Genomic DNA, 23,112 nt, shown 5'->3' with positions numbered 1-23,112 from the left:
TGCCCAGAGCCTGCACTCCCTCTCTCCATCCTCACCCCCTCCAGCAGTAGCTCAGTCCATGTTGCAGCCCAGTGCCAAGACCTCTCCCTGTGTCTGGAAGGAGAATGGGCACTGCCAGGCTGGAGCAGGCTGTGATTAGCACAGAAACGTCCAGTTAACACTTGCAGGCCTGTTCAGGTAGGCAAACCATCCCAGGCCCTTTGGGGAAGAAACCTTTAACCCCAGCTGCCTGTGCAAAGAGCCACCGGATCCAGCAGGCACTGAGCAGAGGGGATCCAGCCCCACTGCACCCCCATTTTGGCATCTCTGGAGTTTGGGCACTCTCATCTCTGGGCTGTGCTTCATCCCCACCGATCCCAGAGCATCACTGAATGTGCCCAGATCCTGCGGGACCGGTGCAGTGGAGCCCTTACAGAGCTTGGGGCAGGGATCTGCTGCCGGATCCCCTGTGCCATTTGGAGCAGTCATAACAAGGAAGCTATTCTCAGCTCCGCTTGTATGTCTGCCTGACATCTCTCTTGCTGTCAAAACCAGCTTCCTAAGGCAGTAAATAGTTGTTTGGAAAAGAGCAAGTGGGTGCTGAGCTTGTCTCCCCGTCTGAATAAATTCTGCTAATGCTTTGATAGGGCGCAGGAGATCTCTGGATGTGCCAGCAAGAGGAGCCAGTGTTTGTATGTCTAAAGGGTATGGGGAGGACACAGTCCTCCCTACGCAGAGTGGTTTTTAAGGTAAATGGCACTCAGAAAGGGAGATTAGGCATGGAGGAGGAAGGTTCTGGGTTCAGCCTCGTCCACTGTTGGTGTCCATCCCCTGAGCAGAGGGATCAGCCCTGGTCACCCCTCTCAGCTGGAGGAGGAAGCAGGCAGCTGTGCCTTGCCCTTGCAATCCCTTTCCTCAACTTCAGTTTCCCCAAACTCCTGCAAAAGCCAAAGGAGCAGCTACCTGCAGTCCATGTGGCCTTCTCCAGGTCATCCACCGTGCCTGCCACCGCATCCAGCCACTGCTGGCAGAGTCTCTAGGTTGTTCCTGCCGCACAGGACCAAAGGGCTCATTGCAATCGCTGCTGGAAACCATCATTCAGGAGCAGCTTTTTCAAAATAGCTCCCCAGGCAGATGGAGTAAATGGTTTTCACTTCCAGAGGAGCTGCAGAGCTGCTTGGGAGCTGTTCTGGAGAAGCTCTTGCTGATGGGATAGTTTCTGGTCAATGCTTGCCAATACTGCAGGAATAGCAGTGCTTGTAGACAAGCCTTTCTCCTAAACGAAGGCTTCATCCAGACCTGATTGACTGGATCAGGTCTCCTTAAGGATGCATATTAGCATCTTCCCACTGACAGCTTACAAGACTGTGATTTTAATAAGGTATTGCAAATCTGAGCGCAGTGTCAGGCTCGTCATGTTTCCCCTGCCTGCTCTCAGGACGCAAAGATGCTAAAACTAAAAATGTTGGTTAAAATGCTAAATAGCAGAAGCTCTGAGGCCTGGCGGGGGCTGTGCAGGACTGCAGCATGAGTTGCTGGGGAAGATGTTTTGGGGCAGAAGATGAATAATGGGTGGGAAACAAAGTAGAGAACATCAGGCCCCCAGCCCCAGGCTGGGAAACCGGTCCCACAAACAGGCGCGCGTCCACCGTGCAGATTTGGGGGGTGACATCCATCAAGACATGGGCAGGCTTGGATCTGACCAACTTGCTGCTACATCCAAGAAGGCACAGGGGAGTTGTATATTGTGTGTATAACCCTGCTACCATCTGATTTCTCCCCACGCAGGCGTTTCTCCTGTGGGATAGCCCAGTGGCAGCCTCCATCCAAGAGCAGTACTGTGAGAGCCTGCCGCCCGCCACCAACCACACAGGTGAGTGTCCTGTGTCCCCAGCCTGCCCTTGCTTTGGTCAGAGCACCTGGGGCAGAGGTAGTCGGGGGGGGGGGGAGTCTCTGGGCTGATCCAGCTCCTTTTCAGGGGGTGGGGATGTGCTGAGGCTGCATTGCAGCCCCGTGGTGAATGCCGCATCAGCACCTTTGCAGGGTGTCAGTTGAGGCAGGTGGAAGATGCAGAGCTCAGGAGAGCTAAAAATAGAGAAAATAAATGTGCGTGGGGCTGAGCTGGAGGGGGAGGTGGGCAAAGAGACACCTGCCCTGTGCCTGCTCCAATGCTGCCCCTTCTCTGCGTGTCCAAGGACACCAGGAGCCAAAGTGGTCCTTAGTACCAACTGGGGACCTTTGTCCCCTACATCCATGCCTCACTGGGTTACTGACAGATTTAGGGAGAGGAACAGTGGCTGAGGGAGAGGAGAGGAGCTCCCAGGGACCAGGAGAAAAGCCCTCCCTGGCTCAGGGTTGCTACAGAGTTCGTTTTCCCACAGTTGAAAGAAGACAAAGCGTGCACCGAGAAATCGCCCTGCTTGCCCCAGTCCCTGCTCAGCAGACCATCCCTTGCTGTCAGGGTGACAAAAGGCTGACGGGTGGCTCCCTGCCACACCACTCCCATTAGCAGCAGATTAAAAAGTTCTTTTTAAGCAATTTCTGCTTAACATCAGCTGATTCTGTGCCTGGCCCATTGGCAGAGCCCAAGGCATGGTGCTGCAGAGCATCCCAGCCTGAGACATGGAGGTAGAAAGCTGAGGGTAAAGCAAGGCTGGAGGTGGAAATGGAATGCCTGCGTGTCTCTGTCCTGGGTGCTGTGCAGGTGGGAAGCCTGGTCATAACTCAGGGGCTTTGCTCCCTGAAGGTTTCATTACTCTGCTCAGCAAGGAGTGTGTCCTTGGCCACATTAAGCTGTGATAAATTTTGCATTTGTCTTCTTCTTACTCTCCCCCCTGGTGCAACCTGTGTCTGACTCTGATCCACGGCATCGTGGGGTGCACCAGCCAAGCACCTCCAAATCTTCCCACGATGCAGGAGCTGGCCCATGGCACAAGCCAGGGTGGCAGCAGCCCCTAGATCCTCCTCGTGCCCAGCTCATGGCCCTCATCACCTGCTGCTGTCACCTCCTGAGCCTGGGGCAGAAAGCAGGGAGTGGGGAGCATTTTCAAGCAGCGCGTGCTGCTTTTTACAAGCACTGGGCTTCGTTCAGTTGGGATTTACTGGTGCAAAGCATGGCAGGAGTGAGTGCGCCTCAACCCCCGTCGCTCTGGGATGGAGAACACAACATGCCAGGCTGCAGATTTGCAAAATCTCCGCTCTCTGACCTCTCATGCCTGGGTAACTCGATCGATTTGGGATGGGGATGGTGCACACAAGAGTTGCTCCCAGCTCAGGGAGGGGGCTTTGAGCAGGAGCTGAAATTAATTGGCTTACGTCTGTTGCTTGGTAAGCGGAGCTCAGCGTCAGCCCTCATCCTTGGGGCCCATTTAAGCCCTGCCTGATTTAGGCAGCAGTTCTGAGGGGGAGATATTTACAAAACTGGCAACTTTGTTTCGAGGCTATTTAACGTGGAGACTTGTTAGGATGATGCTAATGAGAATTGCAGCAAGGCCATGAGACTTAATTTGTTAATGTCTGTGTAACCCTTGGGAAACAGCACGTGCTAACAACACGAGCCCACGGATCCTCAGGCATGTGAAGCAGTGGGCCTGCCACAGCGTTGCTCCTCCGAAAAAATAGCCCAGCCTGGTCTCTCCCCACTTCTCACATTGCGAGTCCCTTCATTACTTAATTTCACACTTTTTAATGAGGATGCACAGCTGTGCAGTGCTATTGCTGGGCGCTGGCACTCTCCAAAGCAAGTGCACTGAGCTGAAAAGGTCTCTGCTCCCAGCAGGGTGATGCAGAGAGGTCCGGGTGATGCTCACCAGGTTCTCATCCATCATCCTCTAAACACCCTGTCCACAGCACAGTGTGGTGTCCCTTGGCATTCAGCCTCATGCAGACCCCTGCACAGATGTGGTGGCTCAACCTGACTGAAAATACCTCTTAGTGGGCCTGAATCTGGCTGGTTGGCATCCGTGCATGTAGGTTAGCTGCTGCATCGCTGAGGCTGCTTTTCTGTTTACTCCTCCAGGCAGAAATTATATCAGGCTGGACCTGAGATCAACAAGGTGCGTTAGAAAAATCGGGTCAGCTCACACCTCCAAATGTCTGGAAGCCAGAAAACTCCCAGGTTAGGCTTAATTAATCAAAAGAAATAACAAGGATCACCATCCCTTGTCCAGGGTGGAAAGGTGCTGACCCCGAGGGCTCCCTGCCTCCAGATTGCTGCAAACAGCAAACTGTCTTCCGGAAGATTTTGGCTCCCCAGGGCCTGTGCACAGCTGCTTCTCCCTTTGCCCTGCCACAAAATGGCTCGCAGAGGGATGAGGTCGTTTCACCCATGGGGATGAAGCATCCTGCTGTGGCCGCAGGACAGTTTCCCACCATGGTCTTTTCTGGGGAAAGGAATTAAGAATCCGAGCAGATGGGAAAGCCTCTTCCTAATTAATAGATAAGACTTTTCCAAAGCAGCCCAGCAGAAAGCACTCAAGCAGAGCGGGTGTTCCCGGGGTTATTTTGCTTTTCATAACATTCAAGCTTGGATCAGCCCAAGGAGCTGGCACCCAATTGCTAATAGCCCTGGCTGCTCCCGGCTGCACGATTCACCACTTTAAGCCGTTAAATTGTTATCACAATAAATTGTTATCCTCAATCTTGTGTGTGTGCCCAGGAGTGAGCATGGAGCACAGCTGATTTCTTCCCAGGAAAGAAGTGCTTTGGGCCACTGCATGTTCAACTAAAGCAAGGGAAAATGACACCAAAGCTAGGCAGAAATGAATAAAAATGTTTGTTTTTTAAAAATGAGCCTTTTTCAAGGGCAGAAGGAAGCATTTAAATAAAGCAAATTGAACTGGTCCAGATGCAGCAAAAACTGGTGGCTGAGAGGCACAGGAGAGAAGCAAGCAATGCGAGCATTTCCTTTGCATGTGCTTTGCTGGACAGGTCTGGAGACATGTTTTGCAGCAGGTGACATTTTGACCAGGAGCCTTCCCACCCGCTCCAGCCCCACACCACTGACACCACGACAGCCATCCCTGCCTGAGCCGCAGCTCTTTCATTCACTCTCTGACTCCTCCAGGGAAGAGACTGGAATTTAAATTCATAAAGGTCAAATTAACAACATCAGTGCCTCTCTTCCCTTCAGCCTCATTGGCATCTCTCCCACCGTTGCAGAAATACTAATAAAAGGGCTAAAGAGGCAGCAGGGAGTCCTGGCAGGGACTTAGCACCGAGGGATTGCAGTGATAGGCTCGGGTGCTGAAAATTTTGAACTCACCTATATGAAAAAAATCAGGGTGTTTAAAGTGTATGCTGGTATTGATAAAGCCATTCTGCTCCATCATCTGGGAAACAGGGATGTCAATAGAAACTTGTTTTTATTCATAGGTTTTGTTGTAGTGGAAGAGGGAAGATAGTGATGATTTGAGGTTTTCTGGTAGGAAGCAGCATGCTGGCACATCTCAGCAGCAGCTACACCAGTTAAACTGCACTTTGGACTGAATGCAGTAAAATCCTTGCCAGCTGCTCCATTCCGTTTTAGCCAAATCAGAGAGGAAACCTCTCTCAGCAAGGGACTGCAATTCTTTGCTCAGCCACCAGCAAAGCCCAGGCAAGACCAGGGAATAAACCACTGGCTGCTGCCCTTGGCAATGACACAACCCCGATCACACCATGGGTCGGATCAAAACAAGATCTGCCCCAAACCAACCCACTACATTACATATTCTGTACAATTATACAATCCCTATCCACCACATTATATACTCAATACATATATATGATTCACATAAGCTTGACGTGGATCAGTCTCAGGTGACAGCATCGCACAGATGCATCCCATTGATGGCAGAAGCTAGGCTTGGTGCCTCCTGTTTATCCTTCTCCAGAACAGCAGCAAAGACCTCAGGGGACAGCCAACAATGGTGAATAGCAACAAGCTGAAAATTCATTATGAAGACCCTTTGCTATCATAACGCTTAATTAGCCTGTGTAATTATTTTTCTTTGAGGATCATGAAACTTGAATGCTTGGGAAGATTGCTGGAGATTTTTCTAAGGTCTGGACTCTTACAGAAATAAATAGAAACATCCAACACCAACTAAAGCAGCACTGGATGTAGGGTGTGAGCAACAGCTGGGGTATTTTGAGACAACCACAGTGCTCCCAGACAGCCTGTGTATCCATCCTCAACTCAGAGGGAAAGCAAATAGCTCCACCACCCCAATTTCAGCCCCATATTAATGTAAATTGCCCCTCAGTGCTGTTTCCCTTGGTGCCTCCAGGTGTTCCTCATAAGCATTCAGCACCTATCCCTCCTGAGCACATCAGAGCCTTTAAATAAGAGCATCCCCACCAAAGCTTTTATGTGGGGGTATTAAGATAGGGAGTGGCTCCTTTTGCTCTACTAGCATGGTAATGCTGCCTGGGTGCAGATGACTTTTCACAGTGTGGGTCTGCCCTTCAGGTGCTGCCTGCAGTGAGTATATTTTGGTTAGACGTGGAGGTGAAGCCCTGATTATTAAATACAGGCTCTCAGAAGTGATGGCCAAAGCAGGGGATGTCAGCCTGCTTGAGAAGCAGTCACTGAGGCTGTTGGGGTGGACAGAGATGATTGTGGTTGAGTAAGATCTCCAGACAGGTAGAGATATGAGCTAACGCATCTCAGCTCTTACTCAGCCTCCTGGGACACCTGAGATAAATAACTGTACTACTCTCAGCATGGAGTGAGCCTATGATTCAGTTTTCTATTGTGTCTCCTTTCCCCTTTTGCATTGTGCGGAGGGAGAGAGGCTTTGCCTCCAAGCAGCTGTAACTTGCTGGGAATGCAGCAACAAGCTGCGACGCTGTGTGGCTGCAAAGCTTTGCTGGGGTGTGAGCTGGGGCTGTGTTTATTGATGCTGCTGTATCAGCACAACTTTTGCTTTACCTCTCTTCATGCCATTCTAGTAAGGGTTTGATGGTGCAATCATGTTCCAGGCCTCCTGGCACCAGCTTGAGGGCACTGCAGCCATATGTCTGGTGGTGCTGGCACAGGACAGGCTTGCTCTGTCCTCTTTAATTTTGTTCCAAATCTTCTGGTGGATCAGCTGGGACCAGGGCACTTTGCCCTGCCAGGCTTCATACGTCTGCATGCCTTTAGCCTGGAGCCATCTCAGGAGTTTCTGAGTTGTGGAGGCAGGCTGGGGAAGGCTCTTTTATAGAAACAGAAGGGAATCTGCTGTAGTTATCCCGATGCAGTTATGTTACAGCTGTCTCAGGGTAAGTCCCTGGACAGGCATTTTTCTTTTCAGGAGAAAGGAAAAGCTTTGCTTTGTTCCAAAGCTGCAAAAGCCTGAGGGAAATAGGGTGAGAAGGGATTTGAATGACTTCCCCCGTGCCACGTTCCCTGTCTCAAAGCAGGACCTGATACAGATGTTGCGTTTCTGTGTAGGAGGGAGCAAAGTCTGGGGGATTTGGGTGCATGCAGGAAAGTCCCTGACCTTTCTTGCTGCAAAGACCAAAACTGTGGCTGCACCGCCAACAGTGCTGAGAAAGCCGGAGCAGGTGTCTGCAGAACCTGGGAGAATAATCCCTCTGCAAATAGGATGGGCCACGAAGCAGATCTGAATGCATTTAGCACTGATACATATCATTTCCATGCTAAACAGAGCTCTAAATGCTGGGAGCTGCATGCTTCTGGGGAGCAGCTGGAGCAGACGGTCGTGATGGGCGAAGGGGACATCGCAGACCTTCCTGCACAATTCTCTTTCACTGGTTTACTTTAACCCTTCCCCAGCAAGAGACTTTCTTCCCTATATGCTGGACATCACAGCGTTTCTATGATTCAGAAAGTGGGGGAAATATTATAGCTATATTATTTATTGTTATATATTAATATTATAATATATTATAAATAATTACATATATATTATAAACTAGATTCAAAACTGTCTGGATGGACCTCCAAATGCCATTTCCAGCAGCACTGGGGCAAAGTCTGCTGTGAATTGGGTGCAGTTCCAGGAGCTTTCTGCAGCCTCACACCACTGCAAGCCCAAGCCCAAATCCCACTCCACCCCGTAACCTTGATCTGTGGGACATGGAGGGGCTGAAGTCCTGGTGATGCTGCTCCACCTTGTGCTGGCTCTGTCCACCACACATCCCCGCCGTGGTGGGATGTGAGACCCATCTGCTGTCTTTGTCACCTGGCAGGTGGTTGCAGTGCTCTAATGGGAGTGCCAAGCAGTATTAAATCAAGTGCTTAGGACAATTACAGAGGTATTATATCCAACCTTGAGCAGAACTGTAACAGCACAGTGCCATTTTTGCCTGGTCACATCATTTCCATGAACTTATGGTTCTGGTTATTAATGGTATTGTAGTGGTTTTGCTTTACTAATTGGAAGAGTGCTGCTGCCCGCCTCTGGCTCTGCTGACTTAATTGCTGTGTCTTGCTGCTTGTCCCCTGTGAGCAGCCTGCATTTGTGCCCCAGCACAACCTCTGGGATGCAAGAAGGGAAACTGAGGCATGGGAGACTGGAATAAAATGGGGGTTGTGCTCAGCCCCACTGGTCACAGGGAGAGTTTTTGACATTATCATTGTGCGAGCCCTGTTTTCCCATGCTGGGTTACTCCAAATGAGTATTTTCTACTGCAGGTATACCTGTAGCTTCCCAAGTGGCTAATGTGGGAGGGGGCATTCACACTTTAACTTTGTCCTCAGTAGAAGCAATCACCAGTTCTTTATCTGAATGAGTATTATAAAATTTTAAATAGCGACTTCATTCCCTATGACCCCTCTATTTCTCTGTCAAGTTTGGGTCAAAACATCTAAGGAGCTCAACAGTTGCTAATAGATGCAGATGAGCACAGATGCGCACCCTACGTGCGTGATTAAATGCAACTTTTTTCCTAAGAAATACTGGCTTAGAACATTTAACTTAAAGGTTGCTACAGCAACCATACACATTAGGAAAGCTCAAAGCAAAGGTCACTGTTAAAATTAATTTCTCCCTACAAGCTATGGCAGGCAGAAGATAGTGTTCTGCACACTCGGATGTTTCCCCAGCTCAGACACTTGGAAGTTGCTTTCCCTTGCAAAGATTTAAACCAAACCTTCGTTTCTTCACACTGAGAATTTGCTCTAAGAGTGTCCCAAGAAACAACGGTATCAATTTTTCAGATAAGCAGTGAAAAAAATATTATGCTTCCCCACCCCAAGAACTTTCATCATACTAATAAAGCAACGCTTTGCTTTTCTGTTCTGCTGTTTTTGTAGCCAGCTCTATCCATAGGATGTCTCGGGAAAGGCTTTCAAATAGCGACCTGCTCTGTGTTGAGTCCTGGTGGAGAGGAAACGCTTTGTTCTCACACCCAAAGAGCTGCAAATTGGGGGTAGTTTGCCTTTGGAAATGGCAATGTCTGGCTCTGTGCTGGCAGCACAAACATCTCAGTTACCCAGGAGCGGTTTGCACTGAACTCTGCCCCTTCCTGGGTCTGCTGCCTATCATCCATCTGCTGCCTGCTAGGGATCGCATTGTATTGATATCACAGCCGTTGTGCCTCCTACCTCACTTTGAGATGTAGCTAGGACATATTTAGCTACAGTACATGTTGTTCTAAATATACACAAATTATACATAAAAAAGCCTGCAATCTGGCCTACCTAATGTCTACATTAACACACTTGTGTAGCTGGGAAAAGCACACAAGTCCTGCTTGAAATCTGAAATAACAGCGGCAGACTTGGAGCTTTCTTCTTGGGAAAGGCTGGAATAGACCAGCAGGGATGACCAGGAAGATGTTGGAGCCAGGAGGTGTGAGAGGCTTGGAGGGGCTCTCCAACACCAGGCTGGAGTCACTACTGGGACAGCAAAAATATGGCTGTAGCAGGGCCAGATGCCAAAGTCATGGCTGAAGAAAGGAGCAGGGCTGGAGGACCAGAGCAGGGGACCTCAGGTGGAAAGCCGGGTCAGAAAAGCAGCCTAGTACAGAACCAGGCTTAACTTGGGTGCTCAGGCAGAACCCAGGCAATAGATATGGAAAGGATGGATAAGTCAGCCCCTGGGGAGCCTAAGCACAGACAGCATTTGGCGTCTGCCTTGAAGCTTCCCTCAGAGCTGAGCTTGCAGCAACCCATCAGCTCAACTGGGACCGCAGCCCCAGCTCCCTGGGCAAACCCTGAACCTTCACTGACCTGGAGATGGTCCTCAGTGGCCTGGAGACCTCCACTAACCTTCAACCCTTCTCCCCACCAGGGCCCCAGTGCAACGCCTCTGTAGACCTGATCGGCACGTGCTGGCCCCGGAGTGCGGTGGGACAGTTGGTGGCTCGTCCTTGCCCTGAATATTTCTACGGTGTGCGGTACAACACCACAAGTAAGCTGGGCAGCGCCAGTGTGGACAGGATGGGTAAGGGATGGGGGAGCAGAGACCCAGGGACACAAGTGACAAAACATCCCTGGGTGCAGAGCTTGTTGAGGTGTTCTGTGGTATGTGTCAACCAAAAAGGGAAGAATCCTTCATCTCAAATTTTGGAGAGGGTGGTTGTATAAGGAGATGATCCTGGGTATGCACTTGTGAAGGGGAAGAGGGCTGATGTGCCCATCTTGACGACAGGGAGTGAAGAGGGAGCCTGTCCTGCTGTTGGAGGTGCTACACAGCTGAGCCCCCAGGTGCCCCCAACTGAGCAAGGACACGGGGACCTTGCAACTCATCTCCCAGCACGGGTGGCTGAGCTGTCACTGCCAACGACATGCTGGGAACAGGGGATGAAGTGAAGGCACTTGGAAAGCCCCCAGAGCCATTCCTAGCACGCAGATGAGTTTCTGTCCACCCGAACGCTACTTCTGATGAAAGAAACATCCTGCTTCATGCAGAAAACATCACATTTTCTGTCCCACACCCTTTCACCACTGTGGAAGATCACACGCATACAGCTCCTGCTTGGCGGTGCCGTTCATGCAGCTGCAGGAGTCTCCTTGCATTAATCTGCACTTATGCCTGCCTAAGTGCCATCCCCATCCCTGTCCCATCATATCGCCCTGATGAGGCTCACAGTCTCTCCTTTTAATAGCAGAAGCCCAACATCACCCTGGTGCTGATGTTAATCGGAGGCTGCTCCGGGGCTGTCAGAGCCGTGCCTTCCTAATTAGCCTTGCCTCCTCTTGCCATCCTTGCTGGGAGGGGAAGAAAGCTCCTAACGTGGGGAGAGGAGAGCAAACTTCACGCTGCCTTTGCAGCAGCACTCGCTGGATGGTTGGTGATTGCTGGAACAAATGGAGGAGTTGGTTTTGTGCTGCTCCTGATGCATCTCGGTGCTGGGAGGCATCGGGGTATCCCAGCACTGAGGGACAGTGCTGGTGCAGACCCATAGCCCTTGAGTGGGACTGAAATGTTCCCATTAAGATATAAGCTGAATTGCCTCTGATTTCCCGGTTGCATAGGGAGCAGAAAGAGGCTCTTCCAAAAGCAATTCTGCCCAGGTCTGGAAACACTAGGATGGGCTTTCAGACCTTCCCACACCACATATTCAGACCACGAGTGCTTTAGAAGGCTTGGGGAATCATCCCAAGGGACAGATCATCTTGAAAGCACTTCCCCAGGCCTTGCTGTTTTCTGGGGAAAAAAAAGCAAAAAGCCTCCTTGCTTTCCTCTCTAAAGCTTTATAGAACGGTGGTAGCACCTGGGGAGTTTCATCCTGTGGTCTCAACTGAGGCAGCATCTGAGCTGGCTTCAAAGGAAAAGACACCACTGGCTTGATATCAGAGACCCCACATTAGTGATGACAACCAGGTCACATCTGTCATGTTTTGGGGTTTGTGCCCATCTCCAGGTGCTGTTACTCCTTCTGTGCACCCTCTCTTTCAGACAATGGCTACAGGGAGTGCCTCGCTAACGGGAGCTGGGCCGCACGGGTTAACTACTCCCAGTGCCAGGAGATCCTCAGTGAGGAGGTAGGAGCTTGGTGGTCCCTTATGCTCTGGACAGGAGGGTGAGGGATGGATGATGTAATATTAAAGGACACCAGCACCCAGGTCAGGAATGGCCCAAGAGGATTTGTGGGGCTGGGTGTACACCAGCAGCCAAGTGTACAAGTTTGCATGCAGCATATATGACCCTGTCCTTGGTGCGCATTTTCATTCCTTAGCAAAAATTTTACCGTTCCTGGTTCCTTTCATGTTAAGCCAAGAGGATTTGCAGTGTGGGGTATCCTCGTCCTGGGATGCTCAGTGCAGATTGGCATGTCCTCCAGCCCTATTACCCTCCTCTGCTTCTCCAGTTCCTTCCCAGTACAAAAACACAGTGCAAACCTCATCCCTCCCTGCTGGCAATGTAATAAAGGAGATATTTAGGAAGCTGAGAGGGATGAAAAATGGGTACCACAAATTACAAGCCCCTGAGTAGGTCAAGGCACCCCTCAGAGCAGAGGAGAAGAGATACAGGCTGTTCATTTGCAGTTGATAAGCACCTCTGGTATTTGGGATGCAGATATCTCTTGCCAGGAATGGTTTTCTCACTCAGTTAATTGCTAATTCACAGGTTGGATGAGTGCCTAACAGCAGGAGCAATCAATTAATTTAATTATCACTCATGCCTTCCTGTGATCCCTTGCTCCCTTTGCCCACATTCAGCCCAGCCTCTCAGCTGCCCCTAGGGCTAAGGGGAATGAACTGAGACATCAGATGTCATGTTGCCAGCGGGCTCAGATGAATTACAGCAGGATTTCCCCAGATGATGGCTCAGAGATGCCCCAGTGCTGAGCAGGGTTGATATAGGAGCAGCAATCCTGAGCTGCCCCGGTGTGGATAGGATGTGAAATGCCTGAGCCCATTGCGTGGCCAAGTTTGTGCATTTCTGGTCCAAATTAGCCCCATCTGACCAACCCTGGTGCCTTCCAGCCTCTTCTCCTCCATCCTGCACCAGGTGGGTTCCAGTGGGCTTCTGAAAGGGGTCCCCAAGTCTGCAGAGCAGCTCTGGGAGGTGACATGGTGAAGGAAGGGGGTTTGTGGGGTGCTGGGGCTTCTGCTGACTCCTTCCCTGTCTCCTTTCCCCCTTCCTCAGAAGAAGAGCAAGCTTCACTACCATGTTGCCGTCATCATCAACTACCTGGGGCACTGTGTTTCCCTTGGGGCCCTCCTCGTGGCCTTCGTCCTCTTCATGCGCCTGCGGTGAGAGACCTGACCTGCTGCCCCGCTCCTGGCAGGGGCATGAGCCCAGAGAGGTCACCCCACGGCCCTCAGGATGGGGATGGACCTGGAGCCCCTTTGTTTTTCCACGTCCCCCCCATGGCCATTGCTCTCTCCTCTGGAGAGGTCATGCCTCTTCAGCACCAGATATGTCCCTGTTCTCCCCTGCAGCCCAAATGGGTTCAGTCCCCAGACCCCCACCATGCTCTGATGGTGCCTTCTCCCCCCGTCTGCAGGAGCATTCGGTGCCTGAGGAACATCATCCACTGGAACCTGATCACAGCCTTCATCCTACGCAATGCCACGTGGTTCGTGGTGCAGTTCACGATGAACCCAGAGGTGCACGAGAGCAACGTGGTAGGTGCAGCCCAGCCCTGGGGTATGTGGGGAGCTCAAGGATCCCAGAGACAAGGCCAAAAAAGCAGCTTGAGAGGTCAGATAGGGTTGCTTGGTGGCTGGAGGACAATGAAAGTCTATGGTAAAGCCAGGTTCAATTGCTGTGCTGTTCAATTGTCTGTGTTGCTGTGTGCCTCAGTTTCTCCACTGTAACACATCCATACTCTTGCCTTTTACTGTGGCAACATGGAAGAAATATTCATGGTATGTTTTGAGCATGGCCCAGGTGGGAGCAACAGTGCTCCATGGGGGGTGACCAGTTTGTCTCTGAAGTAGCTCTGCTCTTCACCCTGTGTCACCTCCTAACCCCCTTGGCAGGTCTGGTGCCGCCTGGTCACTGCCGCCTACAATTACTTCCACGTCACCAACTTCTTCTGGATGTTCGGCGAGGGCTGCTACCTGCACACAGCTATTGTGCTCACCTACTCCACCGACAAGCTCCGCAAGTGGATGTTCATCTGCATCGGCTGGTGTAAGTACCAGCGCTTCCCCTTTGCCCAGCGGGTGGTGCCCACCCCCATCCTCTGCTCCTGCTCTTCTTCCACCTAAATAGTTGCAAGAAGGCTTCCAGGAGCAGGAGGATGGGAGTTGTGGGCCCATATCAGCTCGCCCTCTGCAAGAAAATCACTGTTATAGCATAGCCTGGTTGTGATATTGCACCCCTGAGGCCCATCTGTGTGTTCATCCGCAGGTATTCCTTTTCCCATCATCGTCGCCTGGGCCATCGGGAAGCTGTACTACGACAACGAGAAGTGAGCCTCACTGCTCCCTGCCTTCCCTCTGCCCCAATTCCCTGCGTGTCGGTCATGCCAGGAGCTGTGCACAAAGTGGGCGCGAATCCTGCCTGCAAGGGTTCATAGGAGGCAGGGTACATGGAAAGGGTGGGAGGAAAAATGATATTCTTCCATTCTTTCTTTTATCCCACCTCTAGGCTCTCTGTGACACGAGCCCTGCCTGCTGCTGCATTTTTCCCTTCAAACTGCAAATGAGATTTTTAAGGGGGCAAAAGGCTAGATTAAGACAGAGCTCCTACAAAGTGTTTGCTAAATGGAGCTGGGATTTAATCTACCAGTAGAGACATAAACTACCACCACCTGAGCCATTTTCACGGAGACTTGTTAATGGAGGACTTAACAGGAACCTGATGAGTTCATCACGGGGATGGTGGAGCTGAAAGGAGCCCGCTCAGATGAGTGGCAGCTCGCCTTGTTTTGCAGTACTGGTTTTGCCCCCTGGCTTCAGCAGCCCTGTTACACATAGGAAAAGCAGCAATTTAAAAGAACCCAACTCTCAGGACACCGATACCTGCATGAGCTCCTGCAGGGTCTGCTGGGGACAGAGCCACCCTAGTCCTGTGTGCGTGTTGTGTTGTCCTTCCATGCCCCACAATAATGAGTTCCCATAAAGACCCCACACATGGGGGTCTCAGAGAAGCTATTCTGTAGCAGCTACTCACTGCTACAGCAGCTTAAGTCTTTGTGCCTTCACCCTATGGACAGCAACCTACAGACATAGTGTAAGGGCAAGAGTAAATCCAGGTCACTCATGCTGCAGGCTTGTCCCTAACACCTCTTGTCCCCAACACTGCCTGTCCTTGCCTTGCAGGTGCTGGTTTGGGAAGCGAGCAGGAGTTTATACTGACTACATCTACCAAGGTCCCATGATCCTGGTGCTTCTGGTAAGAGCAAAGTGACCTTGCTTGTAAATATTGGGTCCCCCCACCCAAACTGCACCTTGAGCAAATTTGGGCACCTAGCCCAAGATGAGAATCAGTGTGCATGGATCCTGATGACTTGGGATAGGCTAGGAGAGCAGTCTGGAGACCTTGCTCTAATAGGGATGCTCCCATCAGCGATATCCCACAGGCACCAGCAAGTCCCTGCCTGGGCACTGTTTGAGTGCACGTTGGTGCTTTGCCAAGCATCAGGAGCTGCCTGGGGACCTCATCCTCATTCCTTGATCTACATCAGTTTGCTGCTGACTGAGCAGCAGTGCTTGAACCCAGGGATCTTACAACCCCCTGGTGCTTCTCCTTTCCTAGAGGGGACAAACAGGAGCAGGGCTGCCAGGTCACAAGGAAGAGTGCAAGGCATTTGACTAGCAGGTCCAGAACCAAGCACAAGATCCTACAGCTTTTTTCCCCTCCCTGCCCAATGCTGAGAAAACCTGAGAGGCCATTAATCAACAGCACCAAGCAGCCTCCCCTCCACCTCCCAGAATAATCGAGCCTGCTTCTCATTTCCCAGCCTGTCAGGTAGCTGGGCCACCTCTGATCTGTGCCAACTGTGCTCAGCCCCCAGCTCTGCCCTCCCTGCTTTCATTAGTGGTTCAGCAGCCAGGAGAGCTGCTCCCTGCTGTGATGGCAGCCAGTCTCCCCAAATCCTTTTGTCAGCCTTACAGTTCTCCTCCCCACTTATCCTTTTCTCCCACCCTTCCCTCACCCATCTTCTGGGGTGCCCTTCTGCCCCTGCTCCCCTGAGTAAATTCCTAAATCTTATTGGAAAGATGTTTTAAAAATGGTAAATGCAGATGTCCTGCCCCTGTGCAAGGAGGGCAGCGCAGATCGTAGTGAGAAGCAGGGTCCATGTGTACCTTACCAACTGCTTCTTGCTTTTGTGGCTGCCCAGGCTTGGTTCAGGTTCAAGAGATGTTCCCAGTTCCCCTGGCACAGCCTGTTTCCTCTGCTGTGGAAATAGAAGAGAACAGGGGGAGTAGACACTAACGAGCTGCCCTCTTTCTTCCAGATCAACTTCATCTTTCTGTTCAACATCGTCCGGATTCTCATGACAAAGCTCCGAGCCTCAACCACGTCAGAGACGATCCAGTACAGGTAAGAGCATGGGGGGAGAGAAGACGACTAAGCAGAAAGCAGAACTAGAAACAGAATTGGCAGGACTGAGGGGGGACAGGAACAGCCCCAGTAGCCATGCAGCAAGGGGATGGGAGTGTGGAGACATCTAAGAGCACCTCAGGTGCTTTCTGAAGTCAGATGGCCATTGCTTCTGTGGTCAGTTGAAAATCCTCGTGAAAGACAGCTGGATCTGCCTTTGGAGGGAGCAGCTGGGAGCTGACCCCTTTTGCAAAAGCATTTTCTGAGGGGGACTGATCAGCTTGTTGGGGTCAGAGCTGCAAATCCTGACGTGGAAGTGAGAATTACATTGTAGCTTGGCAGCGAAGCAAAAGGTGATGAAGGAGCAATGAATTGATGCCGCCTCAAAATCTGCTTATGAAGCTGCAAGGAGAAAGCAGCACACAGCAGGAAGATTTAACCATTCCCTGTTGCAGAACATGTCACAGGCAGCTTGGAGGCACGCGGTCAGAGCAGCTCTGAAGTACCTGGAAGAGGAGAAGAAACCTTGGACTTTAACCATGCTTCTCCAGATTGTTTTCTGAGCAGAGATCAGTGAATCTCACTGAGTTCAGAGAAGTAGGTTTGGAGTCGAGGGTGGCTTTTTTCAGCTAAAAATGGAAAAAATTCACATGCTGTCACTGGAAGATGCCAGCTTTCCTTGTCGCAGAGTATTGAGCTCTGGGGTGAACAAAGTTGAAGACTATTGAAATAAGCTGGTTTGCCTCAGGAAGCAATTCCGAGAGAATTTTTTTTCCAGCATTTTCCTGATTTTGGCAGGGAAGATTTTTCACCCTGGGGCAGAGGAACATCTCCATTTCCCAGAAACATTTTGTGGGACAGGAGAACTTGAAGAGTTCGAGTGGGTATAAACTGCACAGTCCTGCTTAAACCAGAGCCTGGAGGGCTCCTGCTCACCTTAGATGATGGCTTTTGGTAAAAGCAGATGGATCCTCCACTGCTGTGACTATTGCCCTGGGAAAGCTACACCAGAGCAGGTCATGTCCTTTATTTTAAATCTTAAATTCCAGGGTTTTTGTTATGTTCCAGTTTGCCAGCTGAAGCCCCCTCTATCCTCAGTTATTGCCAGCTCTTCTATGCCATCTGCCAGCTTACACTGGTGGCTGGGGCTCTGCTGTAGGTCCCAGCCCACCCAGACCCACCAGGGACGACATTTCCTGCATTAAGCTGCTGTTGGACTCTGTCAACAGGATTTTTAAGGAAAAAAAAAATGTCAGCTTGGCACTGTTCGTTCCCTAATCAAAATGAATGAGATACTGAGCCCCTACCCTTCCTGTGCTCCCTTGCATCAGCACAATCACTTTTCACAAACAGCACTTGTAATCTCATCAAGAAAAGATATCAAATTAATTAGCTCAGATAAGTTTTTCATAAACCTGTCTTGATAGGTTTGAATTATCTTACCCTCCGTAATTCCCTTTTAACTGAGCCCTAGATCATCCAGGCAGTCATGTCACAGCAGCTGAAGGTCAGGTCTCGTTTATCCACCTGCTATCCACCACCCATTCTGGATGGAGAAACCAAAGAAGGTGCCTGCTGCCAAAACCAGCCCAATTATTTGGGGAATACATTGGGAAACAGCCCAACTCCGCTCTCTCCTCCCCATGGCACTGGTTGGTCCAGACCCAGCTCCACCAGTCCCAGTGATGCTGGTGCTGGGAGCAAGATGGGGCCAGTCCCCGTGCTGAGGGCCATGTGCTGGTGGCTCAGCTCAATGGTTTCTCCCCCAGAAAAGCTGTCAAAGCCACGCTGGTGCTGCTGCCCTTGCTGGGAATCACCTACATGCTGTTCTTCGTCAACCCGGGGGAGGATGAGATCTCCAGGATTGTCTTTATCTACTTCAACTCCTTCCTGGAGTCCTTCCAGGTAAGGTCCTCAGCTTTGGCCCCATCCCAGGCCCTCACCAAGGGCTGTGGAGGAGCACAAGGTGTGACTTTTGTCTCACCCCACTCCTTCTCCATCAGAAACATTAACCTCCCCAAACCTTGGCATTGCTCCAAAGCCACTCAGCCTTGGGGTAGCTCCACTGTGACTCTAACATTTGTCTCCTTCCAGGGCTTCTTCGTCTCCGTCTTCTACTGCTTTCTGAACAGCGAGGTGAGCACTGGGGGTGCTTGGGGTGTTCGTGCCCATCCATATGAGGGGATGTGGGCTCAGTCTGAGGCTCTGCCCCTGCACAGGCACCCAGGTCCCCAGCTGAAGGCATTTGCAGAGTTAGGCAGCTAGAGGCACAACCACAGGTTGTACCCAGACGGGAAACTGGTTGTTCCCTGGCTCTGTGCTTCATCCTGCCAGTGGGATCTGGCATAAAATGGGAGTTGTTTCTCATGGGAAATGGAATATCTGGTTCCAGCTCCTTCTAGTTTTTTTTTTTTGTTTGTTTGTTTTTTTGTGAGAATAGCCCAAGAGTGCCCCTTCCAAACCAAACACAGCTGGCAGCTTCCAGGGCTTGGCAGTGTGGACAACTGTCTCCAGCCTTTAAAAAATATTTCCCCCAGGCTTCATATTCGTTGTGGCTTGTTGGGTTTAGTAGGGATGCTCAGCCTCCAAAAATGTGAGAAACTGAGAAATTTTGTTGCTTCTTTTACATGCAGCAAGAAAGGCAAGGCTCTTGGGGAGAAATCTTAGCCCAAATGGACCATATCTCAGAAAAAAGATATTAGTTTCCCACTTCTTCCTCCTATTTGGAGGAGGAAAATCCACCCCTGAGAATAAATGCTCTGGGGGTGCATCCATGCAATTCGATGCATCAGAAGGGTCCAGGGCCCCCATCCCTGTGTACACACCCATGACACCTCTCAGGCCCTGACCCAAAACACAGCAGCAAGCAAAGGAGGTAAGAGCAGGGGCTGATCCTGGGGCCGATCCTTTCCTCCTCCTCTTCCTAAATGCTCTCACACCTTTGCTGGCTGTGATACAGCAGCTGAGCAGGAAGGCAACCAGCAAAGCCCCAGGGACTGGCAACATAAAAAGCATTTTAAAGCTCCAGAGATGATGCAGACCCCTCTCTGGGTTCTTTTTCAAACTTCTTTTCAGGAATACAAGGCAGCTGGCAGCATCCTGACATAACAGGCTCAGCTGTGCTAAATAACTCACTGATGCAATACAATTACAATATTAATATACAATATACATATATACATATATACATATATATATATATATATATATATATACACACAATAGTAATTGTTGATGCAGGAGGAAAAGGAACTATACCAGAGCTTGCTGGTGGATCAGGAGCATCTCATGCCACGCAGCTCATGGTCCTTCAGTGATCTCCACCCCTCAGTCCCAGCTGGGCTGGCTGGGGATTTTGGTGTTTGTCTCAGCCGCTGTTGATGAAAAGACATTTCTTCAATATTCATCTGCCATGCAAAGCACTTGGGCTGCTGTCAGCCAGAATTAATGTTGAAGAAATGCCACCAGCATGGACCAGACAAGCCATAAACCTCCCTAGCTGTCACTCACATCCCTCCTGGCCTGTCACACCAACCATGAGGATGGCTGGTACCTCCGAACAGCTTTGGATCCCGGTTTGATGCTGGACCTGAATAGTGAGACCAGAAGAGAGGAGAGGGAATGGGATGCCTGGGTGCCAGCAGGACCAGGCTCCGTGCTCTCCTTTGCCATGGGGGGAAGACCACCTTGCTCTTTTATGGTTTAACAGAGGAAGTGGCTAAACTGCTCTTGGGATCTGACCTCCAACACGACCTAACGTAGCTGCAGGACTCGCTTCCTGTACCTACCACTTGTTAGGATGAGACGTTTCTGTGCCTCAGTTTCCCCATGGGGAAAAATAGTGCAACACCCTTGACTTCCACTGCCTTTTGCAAGTGGGGGCCCAGGTAACCCCTTCACAGTGCCCATAGCTCAATGCTTGCAGGCCATATGGTTCCTAAATGTCCCCTCTGTGTCACCTCCAGGTGCGATCGGCAGTGCGGAAGCGGTGGCACCGATGGCAGGACAAGCACTCCATCCGTGCCCGCGTGGCTCGTGCCATGTCCATCCCCACCTCCCCAACCCGTGTCAGCTTCCACAGCATCAAGCAGTCCACGGCCGTCTGATGAGCTGGGAGCCAGCTGCCCAACGCAACGGCGTCCCCGTGTCCCCCCTGCGTGGGTCCCCCGGCACGGCGTGGGAGCGGGGTCCTGCCAACAGAGGGTTCACGAACTCACTGCAGCTGTGGGAAACCCTACAGAAGCTCCTGTCCTGCTTGCCAGGATGGAGCTGTAGGACGGGACAGCCAAGATGCTGCTTTGCCATCACCACGGCTGCAGTGTGACCTGCCAGGGTGGCAGGAGGAGTCCAGAGAGGTTACACAGCTGTCGTGCCCACATCCATCCCAGGCACGATGCTGCCTGTCCCATCTCTGCCTTGTGTTTGTCACTGAGGTGTCAGGACACAGGGACCCCCTAGGGACAGCTGATGGCGTTAACCCCTTGGCTTGGGATGCTGCTCAGGGGAGGCAAAAGCCTCTGGGTCATTGGAGAGGATGGAGAGCCCAGGGCTGATTGCAGACTTTGCTATATGCAGCTGTGTTTTTAAACCACTGGGGTTATTTGAGTCCCCCGAGTCCCTCACCAAGTCCCCAGCCAGGTTGTTGCTCGTCTTGACGCTGAGGATGCAAGGCAGAACCTCGGTGGGAGAGAGCAGGGAGGCAGGAGATGGAGTTAATCCTGTGCTCCACCTTGGTGGGTCTCCAGGGCTTTGCAGAGTTCCTGGACCTCAGCCCGGTCACCGAGCAGTGGCTCAGCTCCCCTCTGGCACCCCCACGGGGATGTGCATGTCTCTGCCCTGCTCTCCTCCTCCCTGCCTCGCTTCCACCCTTACCATGAGCTCTGTGCCAAAGCTGCTCCCTGCCCTCGCGCAGGGCCCGGGGCCGAATCCTTCCCGTGCTGGGGTTAAGTGCCTTGGAGGAGCGGCTGCCTCCATCCCCATGCCGGTTCCTGGGCCCTGTCACGTCCTCAATCCATCCCCAGTGCCCCATGTGGTGTAGTCACACAAACCAGCTGTGTGTGCAGTGGGAGGGTTTGGCCCTGACCTCCTCAGAGCTGTTTTTCCTCTCTGTGCAGAGCCAGGGATGCTCAGACAGAGGGATGCTGCTGGGGGGGCTGAGGCTGCTCTCTGCATTCTAGGGATTTTGCTTCTAAGGCCTTGCAGGGTCTGCCAGAAGTCACTTCACATTTCTGTGCCTCAGTTTCCCCATAAGTGTTTTCCTTCCTGGGAAGGTCTAAGTAATTTTGGAATTGCAGTATTCTGGTTTCTTCAGGGTGCACCATCAGAAATGAATAAAATCTCTTTTTTTCTCTAAAGTGAGGCACAGGCTAAAACCTCCAGGTTCTTTCTTTAAACATTTGCAAAATTCAACCTTTTGAAGCAAATCCCTCCCATTTCCATCTCTCCCTCTGAGATTTCCCACCTGCATGTCTACTGTGCAGCCAAAACCAGAAATGTCTCCGCTACCATGCCGGGAGCAGCAGCAGCTCCCAGTACTGCCCAGTGACCACATCACAGACCATTCACTGCACATGGGGCAGGTTCTGGTCCTTGCACTTCCTCCATCACCAGCAGCCCCAGAAACTGCCCTTTATCCCATGTATGGACGAGACAAAGACCCCTGAAGCTACACAATGGGAAAACCAGCAGGTCCCAGCTTTATTCCCATATGGGGAGAGTTGCAGAATGGTGCAAACCCTGAGGAAAGAGCGGAGGTAAGCCCTCCTTGAGGCACACCTAGAGCCAACCCCAGGCTTCTGTCCGGTGGCAGAGGCACCCAGGATGACATCCTGCAAGGAAGGGACTCGCTCTGGCCCCCACAGGTTCCTTTGAGCTGTGTTGGGTGCTCTGGGGGGGCACTGATAGAGATCTGCTGGCTGTGGAGAAGGCGGAAACGCCCCCCCCCCCCCCCAGGGAGCTTTTTCATTGTACATACAAGAGGTGTCACCAGAAAGTGATGTGCTACTGGTGCGGTTTGGATGTTTCTAAAGCAGAGTCACTTTTGGTGGGAAAGAAGCTGTAAATTGAAAAAAAGAGGGGAAAAAAGAAAAAAAGGAGAAAAAAAAAGCAAGGAAAGAAACCCAAACAAAAACATCTGTGTTTGTATCGCTGTTTTTTCCCTTCTCTTGGTGGTCGGCTCTGACTGATGTGACTTTACTTTCCGTAGCTGGAGAGGTGTGTGTGTGCTCAGCCTTGTCTGATTAAAATGACTTTGATTCCTCTCTCAAGGGCTTTCAGGGCTTCTTTATTTTGGGGAGAAGACACCCCCAGCATGGCTCCTCCTCAATTCCTGGCCGCTTCTTGTGGCCTCCCTGCTTCAGGGCCACCTGCCCATAGGGTGGAGGGGGGACACAGGTTCTCCATGAAGGTACCAGCCCCATCCCACTGAGGAAGGTGAGGAGCACCCCTGCGGGTCTCCCACCACACAAATACCACCAAGGCTAGAAAAAACAGTTGCCCCTCCAATTTTTCCACACGGCATCTGGTGCTCCCTCTCACAGCAGAGCTAAAACAGAACTAAAAAAAAAATCCTGTGCAATTAAACCTGAATTTCATTTCATACATCAATGTTTACTAGGGAAATTCAGACACAAACATCTCTTTCTGGTCAAGCTCTTCCACTGCAGAATTAATTCCCTCATCACACTGAGCCTTGGAGAGCGCTGTAATTTGGTAAGCACCATGCACATAAATAATAATTACAGGTTCCTGCTGA

General features: G+C 51.2%; 1 protein-coding gene across 2 annotated transcripts in view; it reads left to right on the top strand.

Annotated features, from left to right (window-relative positions):
- The window catches only part of LOC121059854 (corticotropin-releasing factor receptor 1), a 29,571-nt gene extending 6,717 nt beyond the window's left edge, over positions 1-22,854 (top strand). Inside the window, exons 2-13 of one of the 2 annotated variants that reach the window (XM_040537022.1) lie at positions 1,768-1,852; positions 10,203-10,322; positions 11,814-11,899; positions 13,008-13,114; positions 13,369-13,489; positions 13,847-14,000; positions 14,220-14,280; positions 15,134-15,206; positions 16,273-16,358; positions 18,128-18,263; positions 18,453-18,494; positions 20,324-22,854. In XM_040537022.1, the coding sequence (XP_040392956.1) occupies positions 1,768-1,852; positions 10,203-10,322; positions 11,814-11,899; positions 13,008-13,114; positions 13,369-13,489; positions 13,847-14,000; positions 14,220-14,280; positions 15,134-15,206; positions 16,273-16,358; positions 18,128-18,263; positions 18,453-18,494; positions 20,324-20,464 (1,212 nt within the window). In that variant the 3' untranslated portion in view covers positions 20,465-22,854. Of the gene's footprint in view, positions 1-1,767; positions 1,853-10,202; positions 10,323-11,813; positions 11,900-12,371; positions 12,870-13,007; positions 13,115-13,368; positions 13,490-13,846; positions 14,001-14,219; positions 14,281-15,133; positions 15,207-16,272; positions 16,359-18,127; positions 18,264-18,452; positions 18,495-20,323 lie in introns of those variants that run through there. The other variant, XM_040537023.1, reaches the window with a different exon arrangement.
- The last annotated feature ends 258 nt before the right edge of the window (positions 22,855-23,112 follow it).

The sequence above is a fragment of the Cygnus olor genome, chromosome 25, assembly GCF_009769625.2.
Source record: "Cygnus olor isolate bCygOlo1 chromosome 25, bCygOlo1.pri.v2, whole genome shotgun sequence".
NCBI lineage: Eukaryota > Metazoa > Chordata > Aves > Anseriformes > Anatidae > Cygnus > Cygnus olor.
This window is presented reverse-complemented; position numbering and strand designations above follow the sequence as displayed.